This window comes from Aristolochia californica, unplaced genomic scaffold, assembly GCF_029961685.1.
Source record: "Aristolochia californica isolate CCGP_79_NKW_82.1479 unplaced genomic scaffold, dmAriCali1.0.hap1 SCAF_16, whole genome shotgun sequence".
NCBI classification, from domain to species: domain Eukaryota; kingdom Viridiplantae; phylum Streptophyta; class Magnoliopsida; order Piperales; family Aristolochiaceae; genus Aristolochia; species Aristolochia californica.
In genome coordinates, this window is record NW_027181837.1 from 18,060,412 (window position 1) to 18,080,041 (window position 19,630).

The 19,630-nt window shown below is 38.0% G+C and overlaps 1 protein-coding gene across 2 annotated transcripts; it reads left to right on the plus strand.

Moving 5' to 3' along the window:
- Positions 1–7,628: 7,628 nt before the first annotated feature.
- Positions 7,629–19,420, plus strand: LOC137953422 (putative pentatricopeptide repeat-containing protein At3g23330). 2 transcript variants are annotated; one of them, XM_068800824.1, is made up of 5 exons: positions 7,629–10,387; positions 11,699–11,824; positions 11,894–12,230; positions 18,375–18,705; positions 18,990–19,420. In XM_068800824.1, exon 1 carries the CDS (start codon positions 7,640–7,642, stop codon positions 10,259–10,261), a length of 2,622 nt encoding a protein of 873 aa, XP_068656925.1. In that variant the 5' UTR covers positions 7,629–7,639; the 3' UTR covers positions 10,262–10,387; positions 11,699–11,824; positions 11,894–12,230; positions 18,375–18,705; positions 18,990–19,420. The 2 variants fall into 2 exon arrangements, with proteins under 2 accessions (XP_068656925.1, XP_068656926.1); XM_068800825.1 differs by lacking the exon at positions 18,375–18,705.
- Positions 19,421–19,630: the final 210 nt, after the last annotated feature.

Below are 19,630 nucleotides of genomic sequence, written 5' to 3' on the forward strand. Positions count from 1 at the left end.
CATATCTGCAGTTAACGTATCTATTTTTTCTGTATTTTCAAGTTTTTGAGGTCATGTTACTCGATTTATTTCATACTGGTTTTAGCACTGTCTATATCTTTGAGGTTCATGTGGATAATGTTGACCAAAAACAAGGTTCATTTGCATAAGTAATCACAATAACAAATTTGAAAGTGGCCCTTTTTGTGGCTTCATGATTTTAAAGTCGGCTGGATTTTTCAAGTTCACAAGTTGGTTCAGAACTATGTGGATTTTGACTTTCAGTTATGTGGGATTTCATCGAAAAGTGCAGAACTCTTTTCACTGTAATTCTGAAAACGTTGCTTTGTGTCAAATCACACTTTGCTTAGGATAATAAACAATTGTTCATGTTGGAGGTCTCTTAATTTTCAATAGAAGACACAAACGAATGGAAGAGGTTTTGCATGAATAGTGACAGTGCTTGCAAGGTTAGGTTTCATTTTTGGTAAATACTTAGATGTTTAATTACTGACAAGAAGGGAAAGAATGAAGACAGGTATTCATTGGTGATATGGAGAAACATCCATTGTGTATTAGAAACATTATATTGAAGTTGGTTTACTCTTTCACCGGGTCTGCCTTTGTTTATAAAAATGGAGTAAGAGTGAGGAGGCCATGCACATGTGATGAGAAGGGCATGAACAAATCCCCATATCTGTAGTGTCATCTAGTGTTAAGAAGGCATGAGGATGTTTTGGGTGAAGAATATTCATCCTCCAGTAAAGCATGTGACAGAGACAGATTATAGGTTTAGATAGATAAATGAAGGGAAATAAACATTAAAGAAGATTATTAGATGATGGAACCTTAAGTAATGACTACCTCTTTGGATTTCTGCAATTTATGTAGACAAGGAGTTCAAACCACCAGATAGATTATAAATGTATGTCTACGTAATCCATTCTTTTCATTGCAGAAAATCTTGAAAAGAGTGCAAGTTCTGCTCTGTCCTTCTCTCTCTGGTGCTTGCAACTACTGAGAAAGGTGGAATTTCTCTTCTCTTCGGCTGAAGGACTCTCAAGGTCAGACCTTTCCCTTATCTGTGTGCCTGAACCTGTTGGTTCATGGCTCAATGTGTTGTGTAAACACCTAATTATGTGCTGTGCCCTTTCAAGGGTTCTGTACATCCCATTTTTTGAGTATGTGCTTTTCTGGATTCTCTGATGAGTTAAGACTTCTTACTGCTACCTACCACTTCTAGATTGTGTAGTGGGTGTTTACATAGATATTTTTCTTTGAATATTGGATTCTGGATTGGAATCTGATGTTGAGACACTTTGATGACTGTCACACCTGCTGTTTTTAATCTGATTCTTGGCTGAAATTGGTTTCTTTGCTGGTGTTGTTGGGCGTTATTGGATCTGGTCGACTATGTCATCTCCACAGAGTAGTAAAGAGTGATTTGATTGCTGTTGTTGCTGCTATTATCAATTGTGTGTGCTACCTCATGGCTGATCGAGGTGAAGTTGTTACCCCTGTCAGGAATTCAGAGAAGTCTGAAAGTAAGGATTCCACCTCTATTGAAACAACCTTTGTAAGGCTGAACTGTGTGAACTATGTGTACTGGTCAATTTCTTTTTGAGATGTATCTTGGAGCAAAGAGGAAATTGAAGTCTCTCAAGGAAGATCCACCAGATCCTACGACTGAGGATTGGAAGTCTGACAATTACTAAGTAATGACATGGCTCATCAATAGTGTGGGGCCGACAATTGGCTCTCATGTAATGACCTATAAGACAGCTGAAAAGATATGGAATACTCTTTTGTCAGTATACTCTCATCAGAGTAGTCTGTCTGTAATTTATGAGTTGTATTTCTCAATTTTTCTCTATGATGCTTGGGAATAGGAGTGTTATTGAGTGTTTTTGAGAGATGCTAGCGGTTTTTTAGAGGATTTGTATCTACCACCCGTTTTCCACTAATGAAGAGTTACTAAAGAAGAAAGAAAGTCAAATGCAATTTATCTAAAAAGAGAAAGTCAAATACAATTTATTTAAAACAAGAAAGTCAAATGCAGATCACTTGTTTTTCTACATGGATTTGGGCCTTAATATGATGCTATACAAGCCCAATTACAAGCTGATAAGGATGTCCCTACTCTTGAGAAGGCTATCTCTATATTTATTTGAATTGAAATTGCTGTTATTTTCTTAGTGGACAAAGGTACTAGATCTAGTGATGCATTCAGCCTTAGATTCTGCTCCCACATCAAATAGGGTTGAAAATTCAAGGGGAAGTGGAGGTGGTGGTAGAGGAAGAGGAAAATATGGTGCTGTTCATAGCAGAGGAATAGGTGATACGAAGTGTATATATTGTGTTTGAACCAACTTCATTTCTAAGAAGTGTTGGGTTGAATTTGGAAAACTTGCATGGGCTAATTCTACTGTAACTGAGGCTCCAAAAACTAATAATGGAGGTGAATTTGTTGAATCTATTCAATCTCAGATTCAGCACTCGGTTCAGATGTTGGGTCAAATGTCTTCATCCTTTGGTAGCTCTTTGCCTACTTTTACATCTATTACTAGTGCCACTTTGGCTGGTTTAGCAATGCCTACTTTCTAGGTGTCCTCTTCTCCTACTTGGATCATTGATTCTGGTGCATTTGCTCATATGTTAGGTGTGTCATTTCACTTCTTATCTCTTACTTCGTATGTTGTCTTGGCCGATGAGTCTACATCCAATGTTCATGGGGAAAGTGTGGTTTGTGCCTCATCTACCTTATCTTTACTATCCGTTTTTTTTGTTTCCATTTTTCCTAATAACCTTCCATCCGTAAGTTGGTTAACTAAATCCTTGGATCACATTGTGACCTTGTCTCCTTTTGGATGTGTTTTTAACTTGAGGATGAAGAAGATGATCGGTGGTCATGCGAATGTGATGGTCTTTACTATCTTGAGGAGAATTCAGTATAAAAGGATAGTGCATTTCATGTTGCAATTTCTTCATATCAATGACATCTTCGATGGGGACATTCATCCTTGGCTTTTCTCCTTCAGATGTTTTGTTCAACTTTGAGGCATGCGAGCTTGGGACGCAATGTGGGACGTTATTTCCTTCAAGTGGTCTTAAGAGTAGTCATGTGTTTGAATTAGTCCACTCTGATGTTTGGGGACAATATAGGCTTCCCATATCTTTGGTTACCAATATTTTGTCATTTTTTGAATGAAGTGATAATTTATTAAAAAAGAGAGGAGCAAAATAGAAACCAAGAATTCAAGGAGCACTCCCCCCACAACAAGGGATTGGATGGAGTCTCCATTTTTAGCAAGATAATCAACAAGCGAATTTGTTGATCTCGGGATATGCGTCCAATAACATTGAAAGAGGGAGATAATGTCAAAAGTTTTATGAAGTACATTCCAATGCCGCTGAGAGAGAGAGAGAGAGAGAGAGAGAGAGAGAGAGAGAGAGAGAGAGAGAGAGAGAGAGATGGGGGGGGGGGACTTGTGGAGGCTGAACACCCACTGATGACGACTTGCGAGTCACCTTTGATTATAAGAGGACCACTAAGGTGATCTCTGAAGAGTAAGAGGCCTTGAAGGAGGGCAAAAAGTTCTTCTTTAGTGGAGTCAACAACTCCCATTGGTCCTGAGAATGTGATTGATCGTGCTGAATTCTCTTCTGGTGTGCAACTAGGCTGAGACCTGTCCAACAATGTTGCTGGCCACAACCTCGGGACTGCAGGCCTTGAGATTGAAATGTGATTGTTTCTTTCTTTCTAGATGGCTCAAAGAATATGGCTGACGGCTGAGGAGAGGAGGTTCCTACCTAATGTGGGAAAGGAGGAGCCAGCGGCGATCCTGTAGGCGCTGAGGCAGCTAGGCAAACAGAATTGGAGCCCAATTTGGTTGAAGATGTTGGCCCATATTGGCCAGTGAAGGAGAAGATGGGTGGTTGTTTCTTTAGCTGTGTTGCGTAGGGGGTGGTATTACCTCACGTGTGAAGGTTGACAGCAGTGGTGATCTTGTCTTTGATGGCACTCCAGAGAAAGAATTTCATTTTGTGTGGGGCAGCCAATCTCCAAATGAGGGTCATCTCATGAGGATCGGTAGAAGAGGACCAGCCATTGATGAGGCAATAAGCGGATGTTACAGAGAAAACACCATTTCTCTCAAGGCGCCAAAGGATTTTGTCTTTAAAATTTGGTCGAATATGAATGTTCTGCAATGATAGAGGAGACAAGAGTGGTCTCTGAGTCACTTAGGCCTCGACGAAGATGGAGATTCCAGCAAGCCAGGGGAGACCAAGAGGAAGCAACTGTAGCATTAGGTCGAGAGCTGATCGGCAGAAGGGGGGCAAAGGACGAGCAGAAAGGCCCAAGTCACACCACCAGTCAATCCAGAATTTTAGGCTGTCTCCATTCCCGACGAAAAATCATATTCCTTTCTTAAAAAGACCGAGGAGAAGGAAGAAAGCTCTTCACAAGGGGGAGAGATGTAGATGTCTACCCCCAAAAATCCACCAATTCGATTCCCATTTAAGGTTGGCAACAATCATCGGCCTCCAGATGGCATTAGGAGTCACATTGAATTTCTAGAGCCATTTCATGATGAACGCTTTGTTCATATAGTAAGTGAGCCGAATGCCAAAACCCCTCTGTCCTTGGGTTTGCAAATGTCAATCCACTTGATTAAATGATATTTGAAACCAATATCAACATCTTGCCATAAGAACCTTCGCTTAAGACCACCAATTTTCCGACAAATGGAGGCAAGAGTGTAATAAGGACAAATGATAATTAGGAATTCCAGCGAGGCGCAAAAGTTAATAAGAATTAGCCTTCCCGCTTTGGAAAGCAATCTGCTTCTTCAAGAAGCAAGTTGTCGTTCAAGTTTTTCCAAGATAGGGCTCCAAAGATGGTGGTGGGGTCTACCATAAAAAAGGGTAGACCTAGATATGGGGTGGGTAGAGAGCTGATCCCACAATTCAGGTATGTGGCCATGTTATGGAGCAACGATGTTTCAATTTGATATCCAATGATAATACTCTTTCTCCAATTGATTTTTTGGTTAGAGGTAATCTCGAAGAGATCGAGCAACGCCTTAAGATGTTTTACTTGCTCCATTGTGCGAACTTTGAAGATCATTGTGTCATCAGCGAATTGAAGCAAAAGAACATTGAAGGCAGCCTGAGAGGCAACGGGCGTGAGCCAGTTGAGTTGGTGAGCAGAGTAGATCAGTGTTGAGAGGTATTCCCCCACTATATTGAATAGGAGGGGGGACAAAGGATCCCCTTGACGCAAGCCCCGATAGCTCTTGAAGTAGCCACACATAGTACCATTGAGTAAAAGAGAGAAGGATGGGGAGGAGATGCAACTTCTAATCTAGAAGCGCCATTTATCCCCAAAGGTCATCGAATTGAGGAGGTCATCCAACAGGTTCCAATTCACCCGGTCAAAAGCTTTCTCCAAGTCAATTTTGAGAGCTATCCTGGGTTTGCTAGCAGTCTTGAAGTGGTTGAGGATCTCACAGGAGGCCATGGCAGTGTCAAGGATAGACCTTCCTTTGATAAAGGCGCATTGGCCAGGGTGAATAATCAAAGGAAGAGCAGTTTTGAGCCAGTGGGAGAGAATGCGGGCAATGCTTTGGTAGTGATTGGATGTGAGGCTGATGGATCTAAAACCAGTAGGATGTTCCGTAGAGTCCTTCTTAGGGATCAAGGCAATGAAGGTAGCACCCAAGTTTTTGAACAAAATCCCTTGATGGCTGAGATGTCATCTTTGATGTTAGTTCAGCAATGACGAAAGAAGTCCCCATTATACCCGATCGCGCCAGGCACACAATCCATGGGCATGCCCAGAGTGGCACGCTCAATCTCCAAAGTGGAAAAAGGAACCTCCAAGAGACCAGCAATAGTGCTGGAAATAGAGGGGAATTGAAGATTATGGATTTTGGGGCGACAAGGCCAATCATCCCTGTATAAATCTGCAAAGAAATCAAGAAAGATGTTAGTAATAACGGTTCGGTTTGGTTCTCTAAAAAAAAGTAATAACGGTTCGGATAGAAGTGATCACATCATTGAGGCATAAGGATGTCATACGATTCATTCTCCTTCTAGAAGATGCCATGACGTGGAAGAACTTGGTATTGCCATCTCCTTCCGAGAGCCATTTGAAATGGGCTTTCTATTTCCAGTGGATTTGGTCAAGATGGGTGAGGGAGAGAACATGTAATTGGAGAGCGAGACAGGTAGAGAATTCGGATGTGGAGAGGGGCCTTTCATCTTCTTCAATCTTATCTCACAATTTTGGCAATAAAATCGGTCTTGCTGGCAATAGAGGTGGTGCAACAGGTAGCGGCCCAGTTCTTTAGATGACCTTTCATAGCTTTGAGTTTCAGAGGTAATCGCCATCCATGTCCATATGTGTTTGAAAGAAGATTTCAATGGTTAGAGAACACGTTCTGGAAATCATCATCAAATGACCAAGAATTCTCAAAATGGAAAGGCTTGGGACCCCATTGCCCCAACTTGGTATCCAATAAAATTGGCCAGTGGTCAGAACAGATCCGGTTGAGAAGTTTCCCGGTAGCATGTTGGTATGTATTTGGCCATTCTCTGTTTGCAAGAAAATAGTCGAGTTTAAAGAGAATGTGGCAGGATTGTTAACAGTTGGACCAACTGAGTTTTTCCCAGTTGGACCAACCGCATCATCTTACTGCACTGGAGTTAAAAGACATCCATAATGACACTTTAACCTTTATGTTTCAACTTTTAACTTTAGAAAGAAGAGAAGTGGGGCTTAATTACTTTTGATTGAAAAAAAAAATACCAACTCTTGCTTGGAGGAGGGTTTATGCATGGTTCATCTTTTCAATTATTCTCTACAATTCTGTTTTATAAATTTTTCTGTAGGACACAAGCTTGAGCTCATTGTCATGTTGTTTGTGCAGGAACCTTGGCTTCAGCTGGGTTTGACTTGAATTCAACTCCTCTATCAGTCATAGGGCTCCATCAAAAGAGCAGTCACATAAGAACATAGTAGTTTTTTCCCGCTGTTCCAGATCTTCTTTTTCACCATTATCCATTGATGGAATAAGACCTGGTTTCCTGTATAATGCAGTTCTCATGTCCCACTGTCCACTTCATTTCTTATCAAAATGTCCATTTCACTAAATTCCCTCCGTTAACTTCCAGTCGAACATGTTTCCATCTTCAGAGGAATCTGAAGTTTGCATTCTGTAATGCATTTAATGTTCGAGAGGCCTATCAACAGAGCAAAATAACATCTTACTGGCCTATAGGTGACACTCTTGTTTATTCCAAATTATTGAGAAAATACTCTTCAATGCCACAACTATGCACTTCAAAGACAAAACTGGATGATGGTCTGCCACTTCATAGGCAAGTCATAAAGTGCAATTTTGACCGTGAGTCACTAGTATCAGAAATAGAATATTCGAGCAACACATATGGTAAATGTGATGCTCTGTCTTCTGGAGAGAGGGTGACTGATGAAATGCCCCAACAATATGCAGTTGTTTCTGGCAGTACTTGGATTTCTGAGCCTGAAGGAAGAGATCAAGAAGTTATTTCCTCGTTCAGTAAAGTGATCCAAAGAGGTATGCCACGTCTACATAATAGTGTTATTTGTATGAAGGTTTTAAAAAGCTACTCCTCAATGCTGCAGAAATGTGTTTCTAACCGCTCCTTGGTCAATGGCCAAGCTGTCCATGGTCATGTCATCAAGTGCGGGATCAAGCCTGATTCACATTTATGGAGTTGTTTAGTAAGCATGTATGCCAAATGTGGTGACATTTTCTGTGTGCAACAATTGTTCAGTCAAATGCCTCAAGAAGATGCAATTGTTGGTTGGCATGCTCTAATAAATGGTCTTGTTATAGAAGGAAATGGTGAGGAGGCTGTGTTGTTGTTCAGTGAGATGCTGAAAACAGGGGTTCAACCAAATAAATTTATTTATGCCACAGGTTTGAAAGCTTGTTCTATGTGTTGTTTCTTGAATGTTTCAGAACAAATGCATGGCCAAGTGATAAAATTTGGAATATCGTCATATTTATATGTGGGTTCAGCTTTGGTTGATGTTTATGCAAAAAAAAGCGAAATGGAAATCGCAAAAGAAGTTTTTGTACGTATGCGGCAACATAATGCTGTATCTTGGAATTCATTGCTTAATGGGTATGTTCGAATTGGGAATGGAAAGGAGGTTTTGAAGCTGTTTTTTCAAATGACTGAGGCTGACATACGATTGAGCAAGTTCACTTTGTCTAGTGTCATTAAGGCTTGTGCAAATCTTGGAAATGCAAGAGAGGGCAGAGGTATCCATGGTTTGGCAATAAAGATTGGTTCAGTGCTTGACAGATTTTTATCTACTAGTTTGATTGATATGTATTCAAAGTGTGAATTGGCTGATGATGCATACAAGGCTTTTATAGGGATTGAATATCCAGATGTGGTGGCTTGGAGTTCAATAATATCATGTTTTGATCAGTGTGGATATGCTGTAGAAGCAGCTGAACTTTTTGATTCTATGCGGAAAATGGGTGTTTGGCCAAATGAATATACTCTTTCTAGTCTTGTTAGTTCAGCAACAGATCTAGAAGATATGAGATATGGCCAGAGTCTACATGCTTATATCATTAAATTACGCTTTGATATTAATAATTCTGTTTGTAATGCTTTGGTTACAATGTATATGAAGAATGGATTTAGTCAAGATGGTTTTAAGATTTTCAATGCATTAAGGGATAGAGATGTGGTATCATGGAATGCACTTCTGTTGGGGTTCCATGATGGCTCTGGTTCTGAGACAGGATGGAAAATTTTCAATGCTATGCTTTTGGAATCTCTCAAACCCAACAAGTACACTTTCATCAGTGTATTAAGGTCTTGCACCAATCTCTCAAGACTCAACCAAGGGAAACAAGCCCATGCTTATATAATGAAGAATGGCCTTGACGAGGATTCTTTTGTTGGAACAACTCTTGTTGACATGTATGCAAACTGTGGAGACGTGGGTAGTGCTCATCAAGTGTTTGATAGCTTGAATGGGAGGGATGTATTTACTTGGACAGTGATAATAGCGGGATATGCACATATAGATCAAGGGGAGATGGCTATTCGGATTTTCTGTCAAATGCGAAGGGAAGGCATTAAAGCCAATGAATACACATTTGCAAGTTGTTTGAAAGCTTGTTCTTCCCTAGCTGCATTAATAAGTGGTTGCCAGGTCCATGCCCAGGTGACTAAGATGGGCATGCTGGCTGATGGCTTTGTTGCAAGTGCACTCATAGATATGTATGGGAAGTGTGGGTGCCTAAAAGAGTTTGAAAGGGTCTTCGATGAAGCAACTACAAGAGATGTGGTTTTGTGGAACACAATCATATGTGGGTATTCACATCATGGGCTAGGACTGAAGGCTCTTGAAGCATTCCAGCTCATGTTAGAGGAAGGGTTGTGGCCTGATGATATAACCTTTATTGGTGTTCTATCAGCATGTGCTCGTCGTGGTTTGATCAAGGAGGGGCAATGCCATTTTGAGTCGCTGAGTAAAGTTTATGGAGTGACACCAACAATGGAACACCACGCATGTATGATAGATATCCTTGGTAAGGCCGCAAATTTTAACAAGATTGAGCACTTAATTGCAAAAATGCCATTTGTACCAAACTCATTGATTTGGCAAACAGTTCTTGGGGCTTGCACAGTGCATGGGAATGTGGAGCTTGGTGAACGAGCTGCAGAAAAACTATTTGAGTTGGAACCACACAAGGATTCCACATATATTTTGTTATCGAACATTTATGCAGCTAAGAGAAGGTGGGATGATGTCTTGAAAGTTAGGATTATGATGCAAAACCAAAGGGTGAAAAAAGAACCGGGGTGTAGTTGGATTGAAGTGAATGGCCAAGTTCATGTATTTATTCCTCAAGATAGGTCTCACCAAAAAACAGCAGAGATCTATGCAAAGTTGGAGGAACTAGGGCGAGAACTAACTTTACGTGGATACACTCCGAGAACAGATGAAGTTCTCCACAATGTTGATGAGGATGAAAAGAAGGAGAGTCTTCTTTACCATAGTGAGAGGTTAACCCTTGCCTATGGTCTTATAAGTATGAACCCAGGGAGATCCATTCAAATTTTCAAGAATCTCCGTATTTGTAAAGATTGTCATAGTGCTTTCAAGCTTTTTTCAGATATCACAAGTAGAGAAATTGTTGTTCGTGACATCGGCCGTTTCCATCACTTTCAGAATGGTTCTTGTTCCTGTGCAGATTATTGGTGATTCTAACCTGTTGTTGCTTTTGGACGTTTTAATGATATGATACCAGTGGGTGGCATTTGCACTCTTTTCTGCATCTGGAAAGTTGTAGTGATACTGATGGTTTTTCACCTGACAGGGCAAATTAAGGTCTGGCTCTTGTCTTTGATCTTAGTTTCAGTAGAGTAGTTTTGTAGAAAAGATCAAAGGTAGTTTGCCTGCTCACTAATTTGATAGTCATTGAACTTTTTGATTTCTACCTGTAATGAAGTTAAAATTTTAGAGAAAGAGAGAAGACAAATTGGAGAAAACAAAGGAGAGCTGTCTGACTTGTTTTAAATAAGCAGTAGACCTTAAATATATATTCATCATGTAAGTATCGGTACAATGAAGAGCGCTAAGACACTTAAAAGCTTTAAAAAATAGGATTGCTAAATGTTTATTGGCTCTATAAATATAATATTTTGCTTAAGAAACTGATATAGGATAAAAAAACACAGATATTTCTGTCTGAAAAACACAATCTGACGTTCTGACTTCTATCAACTGATAAACTAAGAAGAAAACTACTTTTTGTAGATAAAATTGACTTCTCGTTGGGCTATGATTCAATGACACTTTAAATCTTTCTAAGTCTCTAACAACCTCCTTCAAGCTGGAGGGTTCACAAGAATAAGATGAAGAGTGAGCTTGTGAAAATCCTAACTAAAGGGCTAAGACACTATAACATTAATGGTGAAACAGAAAAATAGATTCATTTCAAAAAAAAAAAAACAGAAAAATAGATGTCTGTAATCAGTAGAAAAGAAAAGATGAAGTTGAACACTATTAGTGCTAAAAATTACTAAGTAGAAACTCTTGACAGGACATAAGAGAGTAAGTTTGTCTTCCTGATAACCCATCAAAGTTGTGAAAGAATTAGCCAAGGAACCCAGAATAAAGGAGATTGATCAAAGGGACTCAAGAACAAAGGATTTGAGCAGCTCGAAAAAAGGAAGGGAACTTTTTGTGTGCAGAGAAAAAATGGACTGAATTTAGAAACTGTGCGTGTGTAACTGTGAAAGGGATGTAATGTGACTGTAATAATCATTCAACAAAAAAAAGAAAAAAAGAAAAAAGAAATATTGAGCAATTCTATACCACTGTCTTTTGTTCTGAGAGCTATAGTGGGTGGGAGCTTGGTGATGTTGTTGTGTAGGAGCTATATAACTGAATTTGAATTTCATGAAATTCATACTGTAGATTAGGTGCACCTGATAGTGTTTTCTTTTATTCACTTACAGAGGATAATTTATCTTTCAGAAAATGAAATGAAATTATACTTTCATCAACTAGATATATGCAATCTCATGTATAAACTTATCTGCTGTCATACAGAAATGCATTGATATTTCTGTGCCCTAGATCATGAGTGGTTTTATTGTTTATTTCAATTTTTTTATTCGTTTTTTTTTCCCACAGAATGATTCAGCTATACTGGGAAGGTCTTCAATCTCAGTCCTTGCTACTTTTGTGGGAGGGAACCTTGTTTATTGTGAAGGGAGGCAAGCTCTATCTTCTTGTGGTGTTCATCCTTGCAATAAGAAGGTAAATGATATCATTATGTTGTTCCTTATACTAGGTATTGATTTTACAAAGTACCATAAAATCTGACAGGGATCTAGTGCCTAGCAACATTTATAGCACATCTATTTCCTGGAAAGATGTACTTTCCTGTGTCAGTGTCATTTAAGGAGGGGAAAGCACAAGATTCTCTTGTAATTCTTGGAGAGATACACTATTCCTAGCTCCAGTTTAAATTGGACAGCCGAGAGGAACTTTAATATGCCATGTGGAGACCGGTATGCTGAATTCACCTGTATTCTGCTTCTCCTGGAAATTTGGATGGAGACCTCCCTCAGCTTCTCGATTCATGCCTTTTCTCTTTCTTTCTGAATCCATGTTCTCTACTGCGAGCATCTTTGCGATGCTCAAATCTCTCTGCAGCCAACTGGTATGTTCTATCATCCTCTTTTTGTATTTTGCCTTGACTTTTTCTGTAGTCATTGTATTCAAGTACTCTCTTTTCTTTTTGAGTTATCTGATTTTGTTTCTATATTCTGGTGGGGACACCAGTATGCCCATCGGGCTCCAGTGGACCCACCAATTATTTTTGAACTTATTATTTTTATAATCCCTTTATTTTATTTTTAATTTATCTTGATTTTACTGGATTTGACCATATATTGACCTTATCTATTTTGAAGATTTGATCAGACATTGAATTTTAAATTTCAATTTTATTTATTAATAGGCTGTAACAGCATGTTGAAGGCAGCTTTGAAGATGAATTAATAAAATCTTTGTTTCTGTACTTCCCCTTCTTCTTCTCCTTCCCACCTCCTCCTGTATATTCTTCTTCCCAATCCTTCTTCTTTCTTCACTATTCTTCTTCTTGTAAATTATTCTTCTAAATTCTCCTTCACGGTTTTCTCTTCATTTCCCCTTCCTAATTCCTCCATCAGAGCCAGCTAATCGACAATCGCATACGTCAATTGAAATCACATAGTCGTCCCGCGTCTATTGGAACTTGAGCTCTGCAATGGTTGTGCTTCCTTTCGAATTGAAATATGGGTGTTGCTATCATTTGAGAAAAAAAAGTATAATCTACAATGAAGAATTGCATGTGTTGTGGTGATCAAATTTTTTATGACTAGAATATCCAAGTAAGGGGGAGAATAAGATGAGAGCAAGATGAAGATTGCAAACAAGATGTCAACAAGAATAAGATGAATCAAAGCAAGGCAATCAAAATTTCTTTCTCAAGCACACAAGTTTCTTGACCAAGATTATTTGCAAAGCAAAGTTACAAACACCAGCTTGAGAGGGAGTGTTAAAAGACACCCATGTGTGTAGGGGTGACATGGCTAGTAAATAAGGAAAACTTCAATAGAGATGGCATATAATTGTTATTATGCAAGCCGATGTATGTCCTCTTATGTCATTTTCCTTTTGAAGCATGTAGTCTTAAGGGTATTAAAGTCATTGTAAATACCTTCCCACAACTATAAATATAGCCTCAAAGCATGGGTAGAGCATTCAAGCCTCTTTTTCTTGGCTCAAATTCGTCCTTACACCTCTCTCTACTTTCCTCTTCTTTTTTTCCTTTGGTTTCTTCTCTCCTCTCTCCCAAGAGCTAGAGTTCCACTCTTTTCTCCTTCCCTTGAGATCTCTTGTGTTTATGTGTTGGCCATAGAAATTAATAACTGCTATTTCACTTATGATAACTTCACGTACAAAATGGCAGTTTACTTCTATATGCTTGGTTTCTCTTGTGAAATGTAAGGTTATTGGTAAAAAAAATGGTTGTTTGGCTATCACACTTCGACAACATAAGATCTTTAGAATTAATTTCAAATTCTTTTAAATCAACTCTTATCCACATAAGTTCACTCACTATGTGAGCCATTGTACAATATTTGGCTTTAGCACTTGGATGAATTTGTTTCTTTCTCTTATAGCTTATGAGATTTCCTCCAAAAAATATTCAGAACTCTGTGGTGGACTTGGAACCGATGTAACCTGCATTTGAATATCCAACAATATCAGAAAGTACATGTGATTTATAGAATAATCCTTTACCTAGAGCTCCTTTCAAATATTGAGCTGCCTGAAGATGAACTTTGTGAGGAATCTCATAAATTGTCTTAGCACATTGATTGAGGAAGAGACATATGGTTTTTCACTATTAGATAATTCAATTGACTAACCAGTCTCTTACACATTGTCTTGTCTTTCAAGTAGGGGCTCTCATCATCGAACATATTATAACCTATTTCCATGGATGCCTCTGTTGGTCTGGTTCCTAACAAACCATACTCATGCAACATGTTAGAAACATATTTATGTTGGGATAACACCATAACTTCTAACTCTTAGCAATCTTGATCCCAAAGAAATATTTTACAGATCCAAGGTCCTTGATCTAAAAATGTTCTTTGAGGTACTTCTTCAATTCCCTTAGTATCACTCCTACTTAACATAATGTCATCTACATATATTACCAAAACCACAACTCCACAAGATCGATGCAAAACAAAGAGAGAGTGATCACTATGACTTTTTGTAAAACTAAAAGACATGACAACCTTATTGAACTTGTCGAACCATGGCCCTGGATTGTTGCTTCAACGCATAAATTGATTTATTCAATTTAAACACTTTCCTATTAACTCCCTAGGCAACATACCAAAGAGGTTACTCTATAAAAATTGCTTCTGATAAATCACCATACAAATAGATATTATTTTATGGGATAGAAATAATTATTCTTAATATCTAATTAATACAACAGTCACCTCTTAGTCACATGAACAAAAATTAAAATCTAAATAGCACTCATTCTAGCCACTAGAGAAAAAGTATATAAAACATCACTCCCGTAGTTTCGGGTGTAGTCTTTAGCAACCAACTATCCCTTATAACGCAATGATGTACCATCAACATTGTATTTAATTGTATAAACCAACAAAATCCCACAATGTTTGCATCTGTTGAGAAATCAACTAAAGCCCAAGTCTGCTTGGTCACTAAAACAACCATTTCTTCCACTCAGGAGAACACAAAGCATACTATACCTTAGTAAAAATAAAAATACTAGACAAAGACAAAACAAAGGATTGAAATGTAGGAGACAAACTATGAAAAGAAACAATTTGAATAGCATGTTTTGTACCTTTTTAATGAGCAATTGGAAGGTGCAAGGTACCCAAGGCAGGATTTATAGATTTGGAGGAAGAAGGCACGGGCAAATTAGTTGTGAGGGGATCATGTACCTGACTAGCATCATCTTTGTTGTTGCTCTACCTGAACTTCCTTGCACTAGTATACATGTAATGGCTTAATAGGAAATGGTGTGGAAGAAACTGTGGGGCTATCCGTCACAGATAGATAGATGCAAAGGAGACTCGAGTGAGACATCATTAATGGAGGGAGATTTAGAACTCTCAGAAAAATATGGTATACCTTCAAAGAATGTCCCATATGCAAATATGTATGTCTTTCTATATTTAGGATCATAACACTTATACCCTTTCAAAATGTGTGAATAACTAAGAAAGACACATGTAATAGCTTGAGGAGATAACTTATCAGTAATGGAACTAAATGAGTGAACAAAGCACATGGAGCCAACAACACATGGAGTAACCTCAAATATCCAGTTAATTAAATAGCAATAAGTGAAAATGACATCACCTCATAATGACTCTAGAACATTCATCTAAAATAATTAGGACCTTCGAGAGATGCCTATTCTTCTTTTATGCAATCCCATTGTGTTGGGGAGTGTAAATATTAGAAGTCTAATGGATAATTTCATAACTAGCACAAAAAGAAGAAAATTGACAATCCATAAAATCAACACCATTATCTCAACGAAATACATGGATTGAAGCATCAAGTTGATTTTTATTTCATTGAAAAATTTGACAAATACATTTGAAGGAGGTATACACCCAAGTAACTTGATTGTAATCATCTATAGAAGTTAAAACATACTTAAAACCAAACACATTGGATATCCTACATGGGCCCTATCATCTGAATTAACTTTTTCAAAAGGACTTTGATTTCTACTCGAAGGAAATGAACTTTTATGGTGTTTCCCAAGTTGACTCTACTGATATTCAAAAGATAAATTTGAAGGTAGAGAAGAAAGAAATTGACGAAGCTTCAAAGAGGATCGATGTCCCAACTGTAAATGCCATAGGAGAGGCTTGGCCTGAGCCTTACATGTGGTAAATTGATATTGACGAACAACATCTTGGTAGTACAACCTCTCGTAGTTGAAAACCAATCTTCTTCTTCGTCTTTAAATCTTGAAACACACAACAAAGAAGGAAAGAATGTAATAGAGTAGTTTAAAGATTTGGTAAGGTGATTGTCTGATAATAAATTGATGGAGAACTTTGGGACATATAGTACAAAAAAACAAGGAAAGTTGGGGAGTAGGATGTACCATACTTTCACCCTTACTAAATGAACCACATCTTCGCCCTTACTGGATGAAGAGTATCCATCGGCTAACTTAACCGACTTACAAGATGAAGATGAGGAGAAATTAGAAAATACAGACGGCATACCTGACATATGGGTTGATGCTTCACAGTTAATAACTAGGGAGAAGCAGATGACACATGAAGTGTAAACATAATTGATGTTGCCAGAGTGTTGTTGGCTGTAGATGAAGTCGTGGCTATAGAGGGAATAGATGTAAAAGTGGTGGCAAACTGTCTTAAATGCTGAAGCAATTTCTAAATATCATCCAGCGGGGTGTCCTAGTGGACCCCACTCACTTCTAGATACCCCAACACTTTCAGATACGATAGAATTTTCCGAAGGCGATTTTCCAAACTTATCCCAATACTTATTAGAACAATGATTGGACATACTGTAGTGTACACATTTCCTTTCTATGATCATTACCAGGACCACCACTATCACGTCTACATCCTCGACCTCCCCCTTGTCCTCTAGATGAATCAGACCGAGTGGAGTGGAGGACAAGTTATCGGCATTGACATGTGAATTTTTAATTGCTCTACTCCCACTGGATAATATAACACTTTCTGCTCTAATAACGCTATTATAAGCCTTCTCTGGGGTAAGAACATCATCAAGAGCCGACATCTAAGCACGTGAAGCATCATTAGCTGGCCCAAGGCCTTCCAAAAACTGTGTAACCTGAATCTGACCCTTCTTCCTATGTATAGTAGGACGAACGGCAACAGGATGAAGAATTGCAATCTCCTATATGACTCCTTTCAACTCTGTGGAATACTTTGTAACAGTTTTATCATTCCTACTCATGCTAAAAAAATTCACTTACAACTTCTATGTTCGTGAGAGACTAATTTCTCAGGCAAAAATAGATGTGTCTTCCACATTGGCATGACAATGTTACAACTCATTGTCTGATCACTCACATGCGGCAACATGCTATTCAACAACCAAGTTTAAACTTGATAATCTTTAGCCTCCCAATCTTTAGTAATAGGCGAGGGAGGACCATCATAGGGGTAACAATTTCCAGAAAGATCTGGCAAATTCAAATAATTAGATCTTGTCAATTTAACAGTTGTAATTTGAATGGTGCCATAATCCTTGGGCCTAGTAGAATCTAACACCTTACAAGGGGTAACAACTGCTCCGACATCAACCATAATGACATCCAATAACCAGAATTATAACAACAGAAATACTAAAAAAAACACCTCCCTCACACACGAGATAAACACTTGCTCACAAAGGGAAAACTCGATCTATGCAGACACTTGTGGGCCCCATGCAAGCGTATGCTTAAGGTTTAGTAAATACTGAATTCCAGCAACCCAATAGGGCCAAAAGACATTCAACTATTTCCAACAACAAGCAATCTGTTACTCCACTACATAAACCTATCTGCGCAGGTACATTTGTACACCTGGATAGGTGACTAAGGCACAAGTCTCCTGTAGACATTACTTAAATTAATCATTCAACCTTAAAAAGGTCACAATGACACAAACTAACTGCTTTTTGAAGCAACACAAGCCATTAAGCCTTGAGATAGGGCACAATTAAAGGAAAAAACACTTATCTTTAAGATCAATTAGTAGAATAGATTTGAAAGAAGAACATGGAGAGAAATTGAGTGCTTCAAAAACAACAACCTTAAACCCTTCCTTTATGGATTGAAAAAGCTTTGATACCATGTCAAATTATAAGTTTCAGAGAAAAAAAAGACGAAAGGAAAGAAAGAAGAAGAAGAGAGGAGAAAGCTGTAAGAGAGCAGCTTGTTTGTTAGGGGAAAAGTTGACCTCCTAACCTTTTTTATTATTTCAATTAAACGTTACTTGAATAGTGCAAAATACCCTTCACTCCTACGCATCAGATAACTCTACAATTACAACTCTGATTTGAGTAAAAAATGCACCAAGCTGAATTTAATATATTCAAAAAGACATCTAAGGGGTACCCTATATATAATAAAATGAACAATATGCCCTTATGTACATAATTTAACAATCTTAATTTTCTAGCTATTGCTTGGTTTGTGATAATTATAAGAGTGATGACATATCTATATCTGGACTTATATAGAAATGTATTGCCCCAGAGAGAAGTTGAAGATGCTGGAAGCGGCCACAGAGCATGAGAGAATGGATCCTCACATGGACTGGAAGAGAAAATCAAGTGATGCTTAACTTGATGGTTGAGCTTGTTGGCAATAAGGTGAAAATGAAGCATTCTCAATAGCCTTAATTGCATGTGAAACTTTACCCAAAGTTCAATAAAATCTGCAACACAAAGTCGGGAGTTTGACTATTACAAGGCTCAAATGGAAGACATAGAAGAGACCATTATCCACTATGGTTGATATGTTAAATAGCAGTAGTGGATTCGGACAATATGTAGATACAAGTGAGTAATGAGATGGTTACATCAAGGTAAACATACAATTTTCACTTATTCAATATTGTTAGATCTTAATTTTTTTTATCCAAGTGTTGTAATCTACTTGAATAATACATCTGGTTAACATTTCTCTAATAACTAATGTCTCACGAATTATCAGTGGGTTGAACTAACAATATATGCTAAAGTCTGGATTAACAACTACTAAGAAGAGGATGACTTCATGGACTACAAAGTCTCTTTTCAGATTGATTTCTTTGTGGACTAAGCTTTGGTAAGATTATGTATGCATCACTTTCTACTTCTCTCTTATCAGATCGCATTCTTTTGGACTGAAAGGAAGGGTCATCAGCTATCTAACATACTAAATCTTGAAGCTCAACAGCTATTTGGTGGTTTGCTTGTCTTGACCACCAACTGCATAGGCATGTTAGTTATTGGGATGTAGATTGTAGAGGTTGGCTTGTGAGAGGGAGAAATTTCTGGGTCTTACAAACGAAGGACAAGTCTCAGTGTGAGTGTGAAAGTGAGAATGAAAGTGATATTAAGAGAATGGAATGTCAAATTTTCATCCATGGAGGAATTTTAGTATTATTAGTCTTCTACTTTGTTAGTGTTGTTAAATTGTTGTAGGATTTATCTTTTAAAAGTTTTACTTTGTGTGTAATTAGAATATGGGTAGTTTTAACTCGGATTCTATGTATTCTCTTTATCATAAATAAAAACATGGTGTACTTATATTAGTAAATGAAATATTTTTCTCTAGAGCAAGTTCTACGAGTTGACTAAGTCAATGACAATGACGTGTTCCTTTTCTTATCTGCCATATTTGTTAGTGTAGTTTTGTTTTCCTTTCCCTTTAATCTTTTTCTTTTTTGGGTACCCTTTTTCCTTAAATATCTTTATACCATATTTTTTATATTTTAAATTATATATTGTTGGAAAGATATTTAAATC